At 44.1% G+C, this 21,303-nt stretch overlaps 1 protein-coding gene across 1 annotated transcript in view; it reads right to left on the bottom strand.

Moving 5' to 3' along the window:
- Nucleotides 1-21,096, bottom strand: part of c3h8orf82 (chromosome 3 C8orf82 homolog) — a 35,044-nt gene extending 13,948 nt beyond the window's left edge. Inside the window, exon 1 of the mRNA XM_078536334.1 lies at nt 20,859-21,096. Coding sequence (XP_078392460.1) covers nt 20,859-20,990 — 132 coding nt within the window. The 5' untranslated portion in view covers nt 20,991-21,096. The remainder of the gene's footprint in view (nt 1-20,858) is intronic.
- Nucleotides 21,097-21,303: the final 207 nt, after the last annotated feature.

The following is a 21,303-nucleotide window of genomic DNA, read 5'->3' on the forward strand; positions in this document are numbered from 1 at the left end:
AGTGACTCATGAACACGGGTACCGAGGTCCCATTGGACAACCGCACTTACCAACCTCTCACCATTTAAGAAACATTCTGCTTTTGTCTTTTCAACCAAAGTGAATAACTTCACACTTATTCACATTATTTTCCATCTACCACATTCTAGCCCATTCACTTAGCCTGTCCAAATCCTCTTGAAGCCTCCTTGAATCCTTCTCAACTTAGGTTCCCACCTAGTTTGGTGTCATCAGCAAGTTTGGAGATACTACAATTGGTCCTCACATTGTGATACCCCACAAGTAACAACCTGCCATCCCGAGAATGATCTGTTTATTCCTACTCTCTGCTTTCAGTCTGTTAACAAGTTCCCAATCCTTACTATATTTCCTCCAATCACAAGCACTCTAATTTTATTTACTAACCTCCTGTGTGGGACCTTAATGGGACCTCGGTACCCTTTTACGTGAATGAACGCAGTACACGAAATAAGGTAAATGAGCTTGTGGCGCAGATTGAAATTGGCAGGTACGATGTGGTGGGCATCACGGAGACATGGCTGCAAGGGGATCAGGACTGGGAGCTAAATATCCAAGGATATACATCCTATCGAAAAGATAGGCAGGTTGGCAGAGGGGGTGGGGTTGCTTTGTTAGTAAGAAATGAAATTAAATCGATAGCAAGAAATGATGTAGGGTCAGATGATGTAGAATCTGTGTGGGTAGAATTGAGGAACCGCAAAGGTAAAAAAACCATAATGGGAGTTATGTACAGGCCTCCGAACAGTAGTCAGGATGTGGGGCACAAGATACACCAGGAGATAGATAAGGTGTGTAAGAAAGGCAAGGTTACAGTGATCATGGGGGATTTCAATATGCAGGTAGACTAGGAAAATCAGGTTAGTAGTGGATCCCAAGAAAAGGAATTTGTGGAATGTCTACGAGATGGCTTTTTGGAGCAGCTTGTGGTGGACCCCACTAGGGAACAGGCAATTCTAGATTTAGTGATGTGTAATGAGGCAGATTTGATAAGGGAGCTTAAAGTGAAGGAACCCTTAGGAGGAAGTGACCATAATATGATAGAATTTACCATGCAATTTGAGAGGAAAAAGCTGGAATCAGATGTAACGGTATTACAGTTGAATAAAGGCAACTACAGAGGCATGAGGGAGGAGCTGGCCAGAATTGACTGGGAGATGAGCCTAGCAGGAAAGACAGCGGAACAGCAATGGCAGGAGTTTCTGGGAGTAATTTGGGAGACACAGCACAAATTCATCCCTAGGAAGAAGAAGCATACTAAAGGGAGGACGAGGCAACCATGGCTGACAAGGGAAGTCAGGGACAGCATAAAAGCTAAAGAGAAAGCATACAATGCGGCGAAGCGCAGTGGGAAACCAGGGGATTGGGAAGCCTACAAAGACCAACAGAGGACAACTAAAAAAGAAATAAGGAGGGAGAAGATTAAATATGAGGGTAAACTAGCCAGTAATATAAAAGAAGATTGCAAGAGTATTTTTAGATATATAAAGGGTAAGAGAGAGGCAAAAGTGGACATTGGGCCGCTGGAAAATGATGCTGGAGAAGTAGTAGTGGGGAACAAAGAAATGGCGGAGGAACTGAATAGGTACTTTGCGTCAGTCTTCACAGTGGAAGACACGAGTGACATCCCCAAAGTTTAAGAGAGTCGGGGGGCAGAGGTAAGTATGGTGACCATTACCAAGGAGAAGGTGCTAGGAAAACTGAAAGGTCTGAAGGTGGATAAATCACCTGGACCAGATGGATTACACCTCAGAGTTCTGAAGGAGATAGCTGAAGAGATAGTAGAGGCGTTAGTGGTGATCTTTCAGGAATCACTGGAGTCAGGGAGGGTCCCAGAGGACTGGAAAATCGCTAATGTAACCCCCCTGTTTAAGAAGGGAGTGAGGCAAAAGACGGGAAATTACAGGCCGATTAGCCTGACCTCGGTCGTTGGTAAGATTTTAGAGTCCATTATTAAGGATGAGATTTCAGAATACTTGGAAGTGCATGGTAAAATTGGGCAAAGTCAGCATGGTTTCATCAAGGGGAGGTCATGCCTGACAAATCTGTTAGAATTCTTTGAGGAGGTAACGAGTAGGTTAGACAAAGGAGAGCCAATGGATGTTATCTGCTTGGATTTCCAGAAGGCCTTTGACAAGGTGCTGCACAGGAGGCTGCTCAGTAAGATAAGAGCCCATGGTGTTAGAGGCAAGGTACAAGCATGGATAGAAGATTGGCTGTCTGGCAGGAGGCAGAGAGTGGAGATAAGGGGGTCCTTCTCAGGATGGCGGCTGGTGACTAGTGGAGTTCCGCAGGGGTCAGTGTTGGGACCACAACTTTTCACTTTATACATTAATGATCTAGATGAAGGAACTGAGGGCATCCTGGCTAAGTTTGCAGATGATACAAAGATAGGTGGAGGGACAGGTAGTATTGAGGAGGTGGGGAGGCTGCAGAAGGATTTGGACAGGTTAGGAGAATGGGCAAAGAAGTGGCAGATGGAATACAACGTGGGGAAGTATGAGGTCATGCACTTTGGTAGGAAGAATAGAGGCATAGACTATTTTCTAAATGGGGAGAGAATTCAGAAATCTGCACTTGGGAGTCCTAGTCCAGGATTCTCTTAAGGTTAACTTGCAGGTTGAGTCGGTAGTTAGGAAGGCATTTATTTCGAGAGGACTAGAATATAAAAGCAGGGATGTGCTGCTGAGGCTTTATAAGGCTCTGGTCAGACCACATTTAGAATATTGTGAGCAATTTTGGGCCCCGTATCTCAGGAAGGATGTGTTGGCCCTGGAGAGGGTCCAGAGGAGGTTCACGAGAATGATCCCAGAAATGAAAGGCTTAACATATGAGGAACGTTTGAGGACTCTGGGTCTATACTCGATGGAGTTTAGAAGAATGAGGGGGGATCTGATTGAAACTTACATAATACTGAAAGGCCTGGATAGAGTGGACGTGGGAAGATGTTTCCATTAGTAGGAGAGATTAGGACCCGAGGGCACAGCCTCAGAGTAAAGGGAAGACCTTTTAGAACAGAGATGAGGAGAAACTTCTTTAGCCAGAGAGTGGTGAATCTATGGAATTCAATGCCACAGAAGGCTGTGGAGGCCAGGTCATTGAGTGTATTTAAGACCGAGATAGATAGGTTTTTGATTGGTAAGGGGAGAAGGCGGGAGAATGGGGTTGAGAAACTTATCAGCCATGATTGAATGGCGGAGCAGACTTGATGGGCCGAATGGCCTAATTTCTGCTCCTATGTCTTATGGTCTTATGGATAGACTTGGGTTGTTTTCATTGGAGCAGAGAAGGCTGAGGGGCGACCTGATCGAGGTGTACAAGATTATGAGAGGCATGGACAGGGTGGATGGGGAGCAGTTGTTCCCCTTAGTTGAAGGGTCAGTCACAAGGGGGCATAAGTTCAAGGTAGGAGGTTTAGGGGGGGGATGTGAGGAAAAACTTTTTTTTACCCAGAGGGTGGTGACGGTCTGGAATGCACTGACTGGGTGTTGGAGGCGGGTTGCCTCACATCCTTTAAAAAGTACCTGGATGAGCACTTGGCACGTCACAACATTCAATGCTATGGGCCAAGTGCTGGTAAATGGGATTAGGTAGGTAGGTCAGGTGTTTCTCACGTGTCGGTGCAGACTTGATGGGCCGAGGGGCCTCTTCTGCACTGTGATGCTGTGAAATCCATCTTGACTCTGCCCAATGTCACCATTCTTTTCTAAATGCCCAGTTATCACATCTTTTATACAGCTGGAACTGTATGAAACGCTGGTTAGGCCACAGCTAGTGTATTGCGTGCAGTTCTGGAATCCGCATTATAGGAAGGATGTGATTGCACTAGAGAGAGTGCAGAGGAGATTTACCAGGACGTTGCCTGAGCTGGAGAGTTTTAGTTATGAGGAGAGATTGGATAGGCTGGGGTTATTTTCCCTGGAGCAGAGGAGATTGAGGGGGGACATGATTGAGGTGTATAAAATTATGAGGGGCATAGATGGGGTAGACAGGAAGGAACTTTTCCCCTTGGTGGAGGGATCAATAACCAGGAGGCATAGATTTAAGTTAAGGGGCAGGAGGTTTAGAGGGGATGTGAGGAAGATTTTTTTCACCCCGAGGCTGGTGGGAATCTGGAACTCTCTGCCTGAAAGGGTGGTAGAGGCAGAAACCCTCATAACATTTAAGAAGTATTTGGAAGTGCACTTGCAATGCCATGGCATACAAGGCTATGGGCCTAGTGCTGGAAAATGGGATTAGAATAGTTAGGTACCTGTTTGACCGGCACAGACTCGATGGGCCGAACGGCCTTTTTCTGTGCTGTAGACCTCTATGACTCTATAACATTTTCTAAATAATCCTGTGTTCTAAGAATGACACTGACAACCAATTTAAGATTGTCAGTCGACTCAGTGTGACGCATTTGCACTGGAACCTACATATTAATTTACACAGGGCCCTGTTCTTTGCAGACACACATTACGTCTGTTTTAGCTAAACAAAATAAGTGACAGCCATTCGCTGGTTCATTCCCAAGGGCAATGTCTTGACCAATCAGAGTCAAGCAGCCTGGTTTCAATTTCAAACAATGATTGGCAGTTAACTGTCAGTCACCATCAGCTGGTGCATTTCCCACGGTAACGCCTCTACCAATCAGAGTCCACTTGCCAAAGAATCAGTACTCTCTTCTCATTCTGTATAAATATGTTGTTTCCCCTGACATTGGTATTTTCTTGTGAATTGTCCTGATGAGTGCAAGATGAAAAGCTTCAACAAAAAAAGCCTCTTTTTCAGCAATACTCAAGTTTTGGACTACCAAACGACTATTTCTAACCATTCTCTGAATAAAGATACTCCTTTAAGAACAATTGTTATCCAGCCTTTCCCCCACACCCACAGCAGGCTTGGATGGTTTCTCCAATGATCCAACTTGTGTATGGTTTCACCTTGTTAAGAGCTCCCTGTCCGGAATAAGTTAGACAGGAGAACAAACATGGAACTGGATCAAAGGAGGTAGATGCTACCCAGGCCATGGTAACAGATAAGGAAACTCTGTCACCAGAAGGATTCATAATTGATAAGGAGGTGGTATTGGATAAACTGTCAATATTTAAAGTTGACAAGGCACCGGGACAGGACGAGATGCATCCAAGGACATTGAAGGAAGTGAGAGCAGAAATTGCAGGGGCACTGAACATAATTTTTCAGTCTTCCCTAGACTCAGGGATGGTACCAGAGGACTGGAGAATTGCAGACATAACACCTTTGTTCAAAAAAGGTTGTAAGAATAAGCCCAGCAATTACAGACCAGTCAGTTTAACGACAGTGGTGGGCAAGATTCTAGAAGCAATTATTCAGGATAGAATTAGTAATCACATGGAAAAATATGGGCTGATAAGGAAGGGCCAGCATGGATTTCTAATGGGGAAATCATGTTTAACTGACTTGCTGGAGTTTTTTAAGAGATAACAGAAAAGGTCGATGAGGGTAATGCTGTTGATGTGGTGTACATGGACTTTCAAAAGGCATTTGATACAGTGCCACACAACAGACTTGTGAGAAATGTTGTTGCTCATGGAATAAAAGGGACAGTAGCAACATGGATACAAAATTGTCTGAAAAATAGGAAGCGGAGAGTAATGGTCAATTTTTCGGGCTGGAGAAAGGTTTGTAGTGGAGTTCCTCAGGGGCCGGTATTGGGACCCTTGCTTTTCCTGATGTATATTAATGATCTAGATCTTGGTACACAGGGGACAATTTCAAAGTTTGTGGATGATACGAAGCATGGGAGTGTTGTAAACTGCGAGGAGGACAGTGTAGCACTTCAAAAGGACATAGACAAGTTGGTGGAGTGGGCAGATAGGTGGCAAATGAAGTTCAATGTGGAGAAGTGTGAGATGATACATTTTGGTAGGAAGAACATAGTCAGACAATATAAAATAAGGGGTGAAATTCTGAAGGGGTTGCAGGAGCAGAAAGACCTGGGTGTATATGTGCATAGATCATTGAAGGTGGCAGGACAGGTGGAAAGAACAGTTAATAAAGAATATAGTATGCTGGGCTTTATTAAAAGGGACATAGAGTACAAGGGCAAAGAGGTTATGCTGAATTTATATAAGGCACTTGTCAGACCTCAACTGGAGTGTCGTGTGCAGTTCTGGGTGCCACATAATAGGAAGGATGTGAACACATTGGAGAGAGTGCAAAAGAGGTTTACAAAATGGTTCCAGGGATGAGAAACTTCAGTTACAAAGATAGATTGGAGAGGTTGGGACTGTTCTCCTTGGAGAGAAGGCAGCTGAGAGAAGATTTGATAGACATGTTCAAAATTATGAGGGGCTGGACAGATAGGGAGAAGCTGTTTCTGCTCAAAAAAGGATCAAGAACGAAAGGGCACAGATTTAAAGTGATTTGCAAAGGTAGCAAACGTGATGTGAGAGAAAACTTTTTCGCAGAACAAGTGGTTCGGGTCTGGAATGCACTGCCTGGAAGTGAAACCAAACACAAGCTGGATCATTGGAGAAACAAGCCAAGACTGTTGTGGGTGTGGGGGAAAGGCTGGATAACAATTGTTCTTAAAGGAGTATCTTTATTCAGAGAATAGTCAGAAATAGTCATTTGGTAGTACAAAACTTGAGTATTGCTGAAAAAAAGAGACTCTTTTTGTGGTGGTGGAGGCAGGTTCAATCGGGGCATCCAAGAGAGCATTGGACGATTATTTGAATAGAAACAATGTGCAGGGGTACGGGGCAAAGGTAGGGCAATGACACTAGGTCATAATGCTCATTTCGAGAGCCGGTGCAGATATGATGGGCCGAATGGCCTCCTTCTGTGCCATTAAAATTCTGTGAGATTCTGTGAAAATAGGCAGCATCAGCACATCAGAATTAGTTGACAAGAAAGCCAAATTAATGACTGGCATTAGCAACTTGGAATTCAGCAAGAGAAGGGGGAGGGCAAAAAACAAGAGAGATGGAAAGAAAAGGTCACTGAGCGGTGAAGAAACAGAATAACAAATCCTGACAAGTTGAAAGGAGAAAGAGATGAACTGACATATGCCAGAAAGCGTGGCAATCAAAGCAGATAATCGTTCGAGACACATGACATGTTCACAATAACAGGATGATGCTACAAGAAGATTAACTCCAGACCATTCTGCATCTCGCTCTGAACTAAGCTACTTGGAAATTAAGACAATCCCAGTGCTGGCCGCTTGTCTCTGTCCCCTCCCATTCTTTGACTGATGGTTCTGTGTGACATCCCTACAGGTATGATCTTTGCCTCCTTGCCCCAACGCTCTCTGCTGCTGTGTTCAAGTTCTCCCACAGCTCTTACCTTTTATCCTCCCTTTACTTCTGCTCTTTTTCGTTTTGTATATTGTAGTTACTGTTAAATCAAATGTAAAAAAATAAAATTGGAAATGTCCGGAAGGTCAAAAATTACAGCAAGAGTCCTCTTATTTAACCCTTTCACAGGATGTGGGTGTTGCTGGCAAGGCTGGCATTTGTTGCCCATCCCTAAATGCCCTTGAACTAGTGGCTTGTTCGGACAGTTAAGAGTCAGCGACATTGCTGTGGGTCTGGAGTCACATGTAGGCCAGACCAGGTAAGGACGGCAGATTTCCTTCCCTAAAGGGCATTAATGAACCAGATGGGATTTTATGAAAATCTACAGTCACCATTACAGAGACCAGCTTTCATTTCCAGATTTTATTAATTGAACTTAAATTTCACCAGCTACCATGGTGGGATTTGAATCTGTACTCCCAAAGCATTAGACTGGGCCTCTGGATTACTGGTCCCTTGACACTCCCACCATACCAGCATACTGTACCCCACTCTATAAATAAGGAAGAATGGAAGATACATTTACATAGTGACTTCCATCACCTCAGAACATCCTAACCAAGCACTTTTGAAGTATAGTCACCGTTGTAATATAGGAATTGCAGCTGCCAATATGTTGTGGGAGCTTGCTGTGCACAATAAGATAAGAACTACAATGTTGTTTCAGGTGCCAGTTGAGAGATAAACGTTGCTAAATACACACTTGTTGGGGGAGGGGATGATACTCCCCTGCTCTTCTTCTAATAGCACTGTGGGATCTTCTGTGACCACCAGAGAGAGTCAAGAAGGAGCCTTGGCCTAACGTCTCCATCCCAAAGATGTCACCTCTGCCTTGCAGCACTTCCCTAGAATGGCAGCCTCGGTTTTTGTGCTCTGGTGCCTGGAGGACAGCTTGAGCCTTTTGATTCAGAGTCAAGTGTGTTACGCACTGAGCCACAGCGGTCAACTAATACTGGAAGTTCTTCCAAAGTCTTATTCCCAATAAGTCAGAGCACATCTTGGTTAAGAGAGACAAGCAGATTGTCACAGTGCAAAATTTATTAGCCTGGTTTTAAATGTGGCAGTGTACAAACTGATGTGTCTCTTTAGTAGCACACAGTGTAATTTATAGGCATTGCTTGGATCAGTTAGGGGCTAACCAGTTATAGCAGATGTTCAGGTCAATGAGAGGCAAGACTGCCTTTCCGTGAGACAAGTTGCTGAAGCTTTTCAGCTTGCACTTATCAGGACAAGCAAAAGAATGCCAAATTTCAAAAGATCACAACAATTTATACTACAGGAGAATAGGGTATGGTTTGGTTGGCAAGTCAACTCTGATTGGCCAAGGCCATGGAAAGGCACAAGGCTTGAACATATTCCTTTTTTTTTGCAGAGAATGGGTCTCTGTGTATGAATGTATGTCACTTCTAGCTAGCGTAAATGAGTTTGACTGATTATCTTAAATTGGTTGCTGGTGTAGCTAGTGTAGTGCAAGTTCAGCAAGTGCTGTCCAATTGCAGAATCACACCTAACAGTAGACATTTTGTTTTCATTTTGCAAGTGCAGGCTGCAGAGTACGACCCGTACTCTATCTATTCCAAACAACTGAAGGAACATGTTGTTTAATTTGATCACTCAATTGCTGGGATGTACGGCCTACATTTCTGGCATCGCACCAGCACTGAAATATATAGAAACGTGGCAGAATTTTGCACGTCTCACAATGTCACACTCGAAGTCTGACAGACACAAACGAGTGTTAGATATCCATCCACACTATACTCACAACCAAAGTGTTTTACAACCCATGAAATTATTTTGAAGCGTAGCCACAGTTGTAGTGTAATGAAATGGGCCTATCAATTTTTGCACAGTACAGTTCCCAACAGTAATGATACAAATGACCAGGTAATCATTGTCAAAGAGCCAAACAGGGTGGTAATAGGGAAAGCAATGAAACAAAAGATGTGTCCAGATGAGCAGTGAATGACGTTAGAATGCAAAGGAATAAAGAAAGAAACCAGAAAAAATACAAAACAAAATGGAAGTAGAGGCTATGCTCTAAAATTGTTGAATTGTCTGCTCCAGCTGTCTCCTCTCCCCCAGCAGCACCACCACCACCCCCACATGTTGCTGTATAGGAGGGACTGCAGGTTAGAGGCAGGCTGGAAGCAAGACCTAGTCTTGCCCCTCTGGTGTGACATTAGAAACTCACTAGGATATAACTTCATAATATATTCATGAGGGCAGCTTAAAGTACATTCATTGCCAGGCTGCCTCTAACCTGTAGTTTTAAACAATAAGGAAGATTGACGGACGCCATGAGGAACACCATGCAAAGCTCCCTTATAGTGTTGAGATTGGGTGATAATTCAGTCGTATACACTGTCCCTTTAATGAACGGAAGGTGATGCAGCAAGAACTTTCTGTTGCTGTCACTTTTTATTGATACAGAGCTGCAGCAACCTCTACTGGCAGAACACAGTAAATGAGGTACTAAATGAATACTTTGCATCTGTCTTTACCAAGGAAAAAGATGCTGTCCAGTTCATGGTGAAAGAGAGGTGGTTCAGACACTTGAAAGGTTTAAAATTGATAAGGAAGAGCTTAAAGTCTGCACTTAAAGTTGATAAGACACCAGGACTGATGGAGATGCATCCAAGGATACGGAGGGAAGTGAGAATGGAAATTACGGAGGCACTGGCCATAATTTTCCGGTCCTCCTTAGTCTCAGAGTAGAGGTTTGGAGAATTGCAAATGATACACCCTAATTCAAAAGAAGGATATATAGATAAGCTCAGCAGCTACAGATCAGTCAGTTTAACCTCAGTGGTGGGGAAGCTTTTAGAAAGAATAACTCAGGAAAAAATTAATAGCCACTTGGGCAAATGAGAGTTAATTAAGAAAAGCCAGCATGGATTTGTTAAGGGCAAATCGCGTTTAACTAACTTGCTTTAAGTTTTTGATGAGCCAACAGAGAAGGTTGATGAGGGCAATGCTGTTGATGTGGTGTATATGGGTTTCCAAAAGGCATTTGATACAGTGTCACACAACAGACCAGTGAGCAAAGTTCGAGCTCATGGAATACAAGGGACAGTAGCAACGTGGATATGAAATTGGCAGAGTGACAGGAAGCATAGAGTAGCGGTGAACAGTTGTTTCTCAGACAGGAGGAAGGTTAATAGTTGGGTTCTCCAGGGATTGGTGTTAGAACTCCTACTGTTCCTGATATATCTTAACAACCTAGACCTTGGTGTACATGGCACAATTTCAAAATTTGCCGATGATATGAAGTTTGGAATGTTGTGAACCATGAGGAGGATAGTGTAAAACTTCAAAAGGACATGGGTTGGTGGAACGGTTGGACAAGTGGCAGATAAAACTTAATGCAGAGAAGTGTGAATTGATTCACTTTGGTAGGAAGAACACACAGAGACAATATAAAGTAAAGGGTATAATTCAAAAGGGGGTGCTGGGGCAGAGGACCGGGATGTATATGTGCATAAATCATTGGAAGTGGCAGGACAGGTTGCAAGCACGGTTAATAAAGCATACAGCATCCTAGGCTTTAATAATAGGGACATAGAGGACAAGAGCAAGGAGGTTACATCAAACCTGTATAAAATACTGATTCAAACTCAACTGTATTGCTTCCAGTTCTGGGCACCACACTTTAGGGGAGATGTAAAGGCATTGGAGAGAGTGCAGAAAAGATTCATGAGAATGGTTCCGGTGATGAGGAATTTCAGTTATGTAGATAGATTGAAGAAGTTGGGGCTGTTTTCCTTGGAGAAGAGAAGGTTGAGAGGAGATTTGATAGAGGTAGTCAAAATCATGATGGGTCTGAGTAGAGAGGGAGAAACTGTTCCCATGGGTGGAAGGATCAAGAACCAGGGGCCATAGATTTAAAGTAATTGGTATAAGAAGCAACAGTGATATGAGGAAAAATCTTTTCACGCAGCAAGTGGTTGGGATCTGGAATGCACTGCCTGAGAATATGGTGGAAGCAGATTCAATTGAGGCATTCAAAAAGGAATTGGATCACTATCCAAAAAGGAAAAATTTGCAGAGCTACAGGGAAAGGAAGGGGAATGGCACTAAGTGAATTGCTCCTTCAGAGAGCCAGCACAGACATGACAGGCTGAATGGCCTCCTTCTGTGCTGTAACTATTCTATGATTCTATGATCAAAAGCACATGGAATCTTAATGTCATTCTGACCTGATACTTTCAACCATATAGTAACAACTATCCTTTAAACACACAACTGGATCGCATCTAACATCCAGTGGGGACGGTGATCAGGAGCAGGAATGCTGAGTGTGTTCTAGTCTTGGATGAGATTCAGGCACAGGTTGGCCTGTCCCTCATCTGATAAATATTAATATTTGTATTTTTGTATCACTATATTATTTATCAGTTTCATCTGTTTAGAGCATTGGATAGTCACAGCATAGGAGGCCATTCTGCCCATAATATCCATGTTGGCTCTTTGCTAGAACAATCCAAAGCTAATCCCACTGTCCCATTCTCTCTCTGCATCTTCCTCGTCTTCAAACAGTATTTCAATTTTCCCCTAAAGAATGCAGTGGTCTCGTTCTCTCAACCGGTCCTTGTGGAAAAACATTCCATGGTCCAACGACTGACTGTGGCTAGTTTTATATTGATGATGATTTTCCTAATGATGAGTTTAAATTGATAATCATTCAATTTCAGCATTTATTTCTAGTCACAGGATGTTTACAGGATATTCTCACACATAGTGAGAGAGTGGTAAGCATGTAGGACCTTGGGCTTTATAAACAGAGGCATTGAGTACAAAAGCAGGGAAGTTGCACTGAACCTTTTTAGGGGTCCTTGAGAGGGTGCAGAGGAGATTTATCAGAATGGTTCCAGGGATGAGGGTTTTAAGCTACAGGGTTAGGTTGGAGAAGCTGGGGTTGTTCTCCTTGGAGCAAAGGAGATTATGGGGAGATTTGATAGAGGTGTACAAGATTATGACAATTTTAGATAAGGTAGACAAAGAATCCCATTAGCTGATGGTACAAGGATAAGGGACGCAGGTTTAAGATTTTGTGCAAGGTATGATTTTAAAAATCCCAAATGGTTCACTAACAACAATTTGTATTTATGTACCGACTTTGATGTAATAAAAATCATTACAGAAGGAACATCAAACAAAATTTGACACTGAGCCCCGTAAGGAGATATTAGGACAGATAACCAAAAGCTTGGTCAAAGAGGTCTGTTTCAAGGAGCATCTTAAAGGAGAGGCCATGGAAGGATTTGAAAACAAAGATGTAAACTTTAAAACCAAGGCAATGTAGGTCAGCAAGCACTGGGCTGATGAGTGAATGGGAGTTGGCGTGAGTTAGGACATGGGCAGGAGAGGTTTGGATGAGCTTGAGTGTTTGAAGGGTGTAACGTGGAAGGCAGGCTAGGAGTGCGTTGGAACAGTCAAAGGCATGGTTGAGGGTTTCAGCAGCAGATGAACTGAGTCAAGGAAGGGAGTATACATGGTCAGGCCAACATGTAATCCTACACTCTGTGGTTGAAACAAAAGAAAGACAGACTTGAATTTACATGGCGCCTTTCACAAAAGCAGGACATCCCAAATCACTTCACAAGTGAGGAATTACTTTCTGAAGTGCAGTCAATGTTACAGCAAGTCACTTGTAAAAATCACAACTCCTAAATCCCCTTGTTCATCTATCCTGCTGAATGGTCTTTCCAATTCTGAATGAAAGGAAGCAATGAGTACTTGCTAAGGGCAAGGAAACACTGTACAGAACAACCAGGGTCTGTGCTCTTGATAATCTACATTAGCTGGATTCCAATTAGCCATTCCATTTTGACCATCATTGCACATTTAAGCCCATGAGGGACAGCGAAGCCCCTAATTGGCATGGACCACTGCAGTCCATGTGGTGTAGGTACACCCACAGTGCTGTTAGGAAGGGATGTACACTGGTGACAGCCAGCTCTACCTCAGAACCAACTCCTGCTACCTCCCCACTTCCTCTGTGTTGTCAGGCCACTTGCTCGATTCATAGTGCCTGGTGAGATCAGTTTCATCCATTTAAACATTGTGAGATTGTCTTTGGCACCCCACACACCACCACCATTCCCACCCACCATCCCCCAGCCCCCACCCCACAAACTCACTTACTCACTGTCACTGAGATGTTCACATTCTTGCTGCCCCATCTGGACCCTCAGTTTGGGGTCAATTAGCTCCTATCACAAAGACTTCCGCTTCCACCTCCGGAATATCACCCAGCTCCATCTGTGCTCCCAGCTCATCCGCTGCTGAAACCTTCATCCATTTCTCCAGTTCCGATTATTCCAATACATCCGCGGCCTAGCCTCTATCTTCCACACTCCAGAAACTGAAGCTCGTACATGAAGCTCTGCTGACTATATCCTAACCTGTACCAAGTCCTGTTCAACCATCATCCCTCTTCTTCTGATCTTACTAACCCCGTAATTTTAGAATCTTTTATTCAGATCCATCGCCAATGATTGTTGGCAGCTCATTTGGATGGCACTGGGGCCATTGTAACCAAGGCTGATCCCACCGTCACCAACTGATCCCAGCACACGTGCTTTCCAGCAGGGGTCACAGGCCAGGAGCCAGTTGCAATTTCATTTCATTTGCCCAGAAATGCTGAAGCCAATTCATGCACCCCTTCTATCTGAGATCAGGCAAATCAGCAAAGGCCGTGGGATCTCCCTGCTCTTTGTGGCTCTGGGTCAGAGGTTCCAAAACTTTACTATTGGGTACCCCAGCTGCTCGCGTACTCCAACCGGCAAACAGTTTTAACCCCTTTAACATTGCACAAAAGTATAATAGTTTTATATCTTAAACAACACTTTATGAGTAATGAAAACAAAAAATTCTGGAAAATTCTTCAGGTCTGACAGCATCTGTGGAGAGAGAGACAGAGATAACGTTTCGAGTCCGTATGATTCTTCTTCAGATCTAAAGGGAGGTAGAGATGTGGTGAAATATATACTGTTTAAGGGGGGGTGGAACCGGTGAAGCTGGATAGAAGGCCAGCAATAGACGGAGGCAAAGGGGAGATGGCAAAAGATGTCATGAACAAAAGGTCAAAGAGTTGTTGATGGTGGTGGTACTGGCTAAAGGAGGTGCTAATGGTGTCATTAAGAAAGCAAAATGTGACAATGTCCAGACTAGGGTAAGCACTCTGGAAAGTGACAGATGGCCCTAGTGGGGGTGGGGTGGGGGAAGAAAGATCGAAAATAGGCTAAAAGCTGGGGATAAAACAATGAATGAAAATGGAAATCATTTTTAAAAAAAAATAATGAAAATAAATGGGGAAAAAATGAACATTTAAAAAATAAATAAATAAAAATGAATATGGAAAAAAGGGGGATGAAAAAGGGGGTGGGACGGAGGAGAGAGTTCATGATCTGAACTTGTTGAACTCAATGTTAAGTCCGGAAGACTGTAAAGTGCCTAGTCGGAAGATGAGGTGCTGTTCCTCCAGTTTGCGTTGAGCTTCACTTGAACATTGCAGCAGGCCAAGGACGGACATGTGGGCATGAGAGCAGGGTGGAGTGTTGAAATGGCAATTACCTTATGGGCAGTACTCTCTATGAATGTGACATGTGAGGTCGTTTGCTCAGGTGGATGGAATTATAGAATGCTTGCAGCACTGAAGGAGGCCACTTAGCCCATCGTGTCCATGCTGGCTCTCTGCAAGAACATCTTATCTAGTTCCACTCCCCCACCTTTTCCCCGTAGCCCTGAAAAACTTTCTCTTTAGGAAATGATCCAATTTTCCTTTGAAAGCCTTGATTGAATCTGCTTCCACCACAGTCTCAGGCAGTGCGTTCCAGACCCTGACCACTTGCTGCGTGAAATTATTTTCCTCGTGATGCATTTGGTTCTTTTGCCAATTATCTTCAATCTGTGCCCTCTGGTTCTCAATCCTTCCACCAATGGGACAACTTCTCCCATTCTACTCTGTCAAAGGAGCCTTGCTGAGCTCCTGCAGTGCGTACAATAACGTTTTAAAGGGAACTTTGGTCGGAACTTAATCCTGAGTCACCGTTGAGTTGTGCAGGAAAGGTCTGTGGTGGGAATACAGCGGAAAAATCAGGGAAAGGGAAATGGACCCAGCTGTTTGCATTTCATTGGCTACAGTTTTCTCAGAATAAGGGTTTGGCCATTTAAGACTGAGATGAGGAGGAATTTCTTCACTCAGAGGGTGGTGAATCTTTGGAATTCTCTACCCCCTGAGGGCTGTGGAGGCTTAGTCACTGAGTATGTTCAAGACTGAGATCGATAGATTTCTAGATATTAAAGATGTCAAGGGATAGGGGGATAGTGCAGGCAAATAGCTTTGAACCAGGATCTCTGGGTTCAAGCCCCCCTCTCAGATTTGTTGACCGTGAAGGAGTGTTCATGATGCAGTTCAACAGGATGATAATCAGCCTGCTAATCCTTCCAACACTTCCCCACCATTCCCCAAAAGGAAAAACAAAACATGTGTGAAGGTATGAAGCAAAATGATGCCAATTCTTAGACATGGTTGCAGTTCAGACTTAAATTGGGATTGGTGCAGACTTAATGGAACTCATCAATTTTGCAGAGACCGGCTCAATCGATCTGTGAGGTTGGTGAAAATAAGTCGAGATTGTCTCAATAAAAAGGCAAAGTATAAAATAATTTGATTTCTACCCAAACAAACCAAAACAAAAATCAGAACTAGCACCATGTGAGATAGAGGAAAGAGCTTTACAAAGAAGGATAAAACATTGGACAATGAGCCAAGATTTTTTTTACAGCTTTAAGGAAGTTAAACCTGCCATCCTTCCCTGGCCTGGCCTACATGTGGCTCCAGACCCACAGCAATGTGGTTGACTCTTAAAAATTCCCTCTGAACGAGGGCAATGAGTGATGGGCAATAAATGCTGGCCTAGCCAGCGACGCCCACATCCCATGAATTTTCTATTTTCAACCTGCCTCCACCACTTCCTGTAATGTCTGCTCACTAGTGATAACTGGGTAATATTCTTAATTGCGAGTCTTGCTTTTAATTTTAAACTATCTCAACTAAGCCAGCGGCAGCTCAACTTACCAAAAGGCTTTAAGCCAAACAAATGCAGCCAGCAAATACTGAGGACATTTTAATTGACCAATCCCCTCAGTGCCAGAGTCGGCAGATCCTAGTTTAATGCAAATGTCAGCAAGAGATGGTGAAATTGGAGAAAATTAAACAAGGAGCCAGCATCATGACCCTGCCCTTTGACCTTAATAGGCTGTTCTGCAAGCTCGGAGGTGACTAAGGAGGATTCTGGCAGCTGGGGGCTCAGGACATGGATAAAGGAGCTGAACTCCCGAGGTGAGGTGAGGGTGACTGACCTCGGGACGCCCCGTTTGATCCCGATGTCGGGGTCCCAAAGCTCGTGGGAAAATCCTGCTCATCAGTGCAAAACCCCACCACAGTAGCTGCTGGAATTTGAATTCAGCTGTGAAATGATCCAGTGAGCCACTCAGTTGCCCTTTTTATTATATTCATTCACGGGATGTGGGCGTCGCTGGCTGGGCCAGCATTTATTGCCCATCCCTAGTTGCCCTTGAGAAGGTGGTGGTGAGCTGCCTTCTTGAACCGCTGCAGTCTGTGTGGTGTAGGTACACCCACAGTGCTGTTGGGGACGGTGTTCCAGGATTTTGACCCAGCAACAATGAAGGAACAGCGATATATTTCCAAGTCAGGATGGTGAGTAACTTGGAGGGGAACTTCCAGGTGGTGATGTTCCCATTTGCCTGCTGTCCTTGTCCTTCTAGATGGTGGGCTTGGAAATACAATTTATGTATCCTTAAAGCATTTTTATTTGTCCAGATAACTTTAAGCCTCTAGCTACACAGGCTTGGGAGCAGCACAGTCACTATCCCTCAGTATAGTAGCTTCCTTCATAGTAATTCTTAATGACTTTGCGGTGGGAATAATTATAGTTCAAAGGAGGCACAACAATGAGGAAAGACTGGGACTCTTCTGACCTGAAAGGAGATGACTGAGAGGGACCTTGTACAAAATATTTAACTGTACAGATAAGGTAAATCTAAATGGTTTTGCTTTGTTTACAATGTCCCAGGGTTTAGATTAATATTTAATAGGTCCAAGAATTTCTTTTCACGTATACCAGCTCCTGAAAAGGTGGTGGAAGCAGAGTCTTTAAATATTTTTAAGGCAGGGGTGAATAGATTCTTGGTAAGCAAGGGGGTGATAGGTTATCAGGGGTAGGTGGGATGCAGATTTCAGGTTACTATCAGATCAGCCATGATCTTATTAAATGCGGAGCAGGCTTGAGGGGCTGAATGGCCTATTCCTGCTCCTTGTTCGTACGTATGTTTGTATGACATTTACCTTGTTTTGGACGTTTCGGTCAATATTTAGCTGGTTTCTGAGCTATTTATGCTAATAATATTTACTTGGTCATTGACCTTTTTATATTAATATTTACCAAGTATTTATACCACAATTTAGCTTACTAATCAATATTTATTTGGTTTCTGTACATATTAATATTTCTTTGTCTCCAACATTTGTATCAACGTTTCCCAGGTTCTGAGATTTATGATAACCTTAGTGTTTGTTTTTATATTTATCACGTGCTATGTAGCTATTTGTCAAGACCATGGCAGTGTGGTTTACTATTAAAAATGGCCCTTTTGTTATTTTACTGGGCTCTGGGGTTATATTAAATATTATCTATCCAGTTTGGGTTTTTTATGTTGATACTTCCCCAGTCTCTTAACTGTTTAATCAATGTTAATCCAGTCTCTGACATTTCAGCCCATATTTCATAAGCATCTTTAGTTAACTGCCCTGATACAGCACATTCTTCTCAATTCACAGTTGTTCCATTTTGGTTATTCGATCATTAATTTTCTGAACACAAAATTCATACCTTGCTGTGAGATAGGATGTTTATTTCCAATTATTGGGTACTTTTTTGTTTAGTGCAAGAAAAATGATTTTGAATTAACAGGATTTATACGTTCGCATGACTGCATTTTTGTCCGGAGCTCAGTGCTCAGCTGTTTTTAGTCAAATTTACCACCTCACAGGTGGTTTCAGATTTCTCCAATGCTCTGGTCCTCAGCACTGCTACATACCAACCCTTTGGATGTTTATATTATCATTTATCAACCCTCTCCCGGATGTTTATATTATTATTTACCCCAGTCCTGGGGGTTTACGTTGATATTTACCCCTGTCCTGGGGGTTTACGTTGATATTTACCCCTGTCCTGGGGGTTTACGTTGATATTTACCCCTGTCCTGGGGGTTTACGTTGATATTTACCCCTGTCCGGGGTGTTTACGTTGATATTTACCCCCGTCCCGGGTGTTTAAAGTGATATTTACCCCTCTCCCGGGTGTTTAGACTGATATTAGCCCCTCTCTTGGGTGTTTAGACTGATATTTACCCCTCTCCCGGGTGTTTAGACTGATATTTACCCCTGACCCGGATGTTTAGATTGATATTTACCCCTGTCCGGGGTGTTTACGTTGATATTTACCCCTGTCCTGGGGGGTTTACGTTGATATTTACCCCTGTCCTGGGGGGTTTACGTTGATATTTACACATGACCCGGGGGTTTACGTTGATATTTACCCCCGTCACGGGTGTTTACGTTGATATTTACCCCCGTCCCGGGTGTTTACATTGATATTTACCCCTGTCCCGGGTGTTTACGTTGATGTATACCCCTGTCCCGGGTGTTTAAACTGATATTTACCCCTCTCCCGGGTGTTTAGACTGATATTAGCCCCTCTCCTGGGTGTTTAGACTGATATTTACCCCTCTCCCGGGTGTTTAGACTGATACTTACCCCTGACCCGGATGTTTAGATTGATATTTACCCCTGTCCGGGGTGTTTACATTGATATTTACCCCTGTCCTGGGGGTTTACGTTGATATTTACACATGACCCGGGGGTTTACGTTGATATTTACCCCCGTCACAGGTGTTTACATTGATATTTACCCCCGTCACGGGTGTTTACACTGATATTTACCCCCGTCCCAGGTATTTATGTTGATATTTACCCCCGTCCCGGGTGTTTACGTTGATGTTTACCACCGTCCCGGGTGTTTAAACTGATATTTATCCCTCTCCCGGGTGTTTAGACTGATATTAGCCCCTCTCCTGGGTGTTTAGACTGATATTTACCCCTCTCCCGGGTGTTTAGACTGATATTAGCCCCTCTCCTGGGTGTTTAGACTGATATTTACCCCTCTCCCAGGTGTTTAGACTGATATTTACCTCTGACCCGGGTGTTTAGACTGATATTTACCCCTATCCTGGAGGTTTACGTTGATATTTATCCCTGTCCTGGGTGTTTAGATTGATATTTACCCCCATCCTGGGTGTTTAGATTGATATTTACCCCCCCCCCGTCCTGGGTGTTTACGTTGATATTTACCTCCGTCCCGGGTGTTTACATTGATGTTTACCCCCGTCCCGGGTGTTTATGTTGATGTTTACCCCCGTCCCGGGTGTTTAGATTGATATTTACCCCTGTCCGGGGTGTTTACTTTGATATTTACCCCTGTCCGGGGTGTTTACATTGATATTTACCCCTGTCCCGGGTGTTTACATTGATATTTACCCCTGTCCCGGGGGGGGGTTACGTTGATGTTTACCCCCGTCCCGGGTGTTTATGTTGACGTTTACCCCTGTCCTGGGTGTTTAAACTGATGTTTACCCCCGTCCCGGGTGTTTAAACTGATGTTTACCCCTGTCCCGGGTGTTTAGATTGATATTTACCCCTGTCCGGGGTGTTTACATTGATATTTACCCCTGTCCCGAGTGTTTAGACTGATATTTACCACTGTCCCGGGGGGTTACGTTGATATTTACCCCTGTCCCGGGTGTTTAGACTGATAATTACCCCTGTCCCGGGTGTTTACGTTGATATTTACCTCCGTCCCGGGTGTTTAGATTGATATTTACCCCTGTCCGGGGTGTTTACATTGATATTTACCCCTGTCCCGAGTGTTTAGACTGATATTTACCCCTGTCCCGGGTGTTTAGATTGATATTTACCCCTGTCCGGGGTGTTTACATTGATATTTACCCCTGTCCCGAGTGTTTAGACTGATATTTACCCCTGTCCCGGGGGGTTACGTTGATATTTACCCCTGTCCCGGGTGTTTAGACTGATAATTACCCCTGTCCCGGGTGTTTACATTGATAATTACCCCTGTCCCGGGTGTTTACATTGATAATTACCCCTGTCCCGGGTGTTTAGATTGATAATTACCCCTGTCCCGGGTGTTTACGTTGATGTTTACCCCTGTCCCGGGTGTTTACGTTGATGTTTACCCCTGTCACGGGTGTTTACGTTGATGTTTACCCCTGTCACGGGTGTTTACGCTGATATTTACCCCTGTCACGGGTGTTTACGTTGATATTTACCCCTGTCACGGGGGTTTACGTTGATATTTACCCCTGTCACGGGGGTTTACATTGATATTTACCCCCGTCCCGGGGCTTTACCTGTCCCTGATGATCGATGTAGTAGAAATACTCCCGGATCCTGGGCTCCGGGCTCTGGCCTTGACGATAACTCAGGGAGCGGGACAAGGTGAGGAGGAGGCGGCGGCCGGTGCGCAGGAAAGGCGGCGACATCTCGCAGGCTAGGCTAGGCTGGGCTGGGCTGAGCTGCGAGTCACCAGGGCCAAGGCCCAATGCCGGCCTCAGCAACCACTTCCCACCTTTCACCGTTGCCAGGGGCTCCCGCGTTGCTAGGTCGGGGGAGGAGGGGAAGAGGCTAAGGGGCGGAAGTGGGTCCGTGGCCGGAAACGCTCCGACCGGAGTCTCGGTGCCGCTCATGTGGTTCCAGAAAACAGCTGCAGCTTCATAAGAAGCGGGAGATCCTCACTCAGGGTTTAAATCTCATTAAAAGAAGCCATTTCAGGTAAAAAAAGAAACAACAAACACA

The sequence above is a fragment of the Cetorhinus maximus genome, chromosome 3, assembly GCF_964194155.1.
Source record: "Cetorhinus maximus chromosome 3, sCetMax3.hap1.1, whole genome shotgun sequence".
NCBI lineage: Eukaryota > Metazoa > Chordata > Chondrichthyes > Lamniformes > Cetorhinidae > Cetorhinus > Cetorhinus maximus.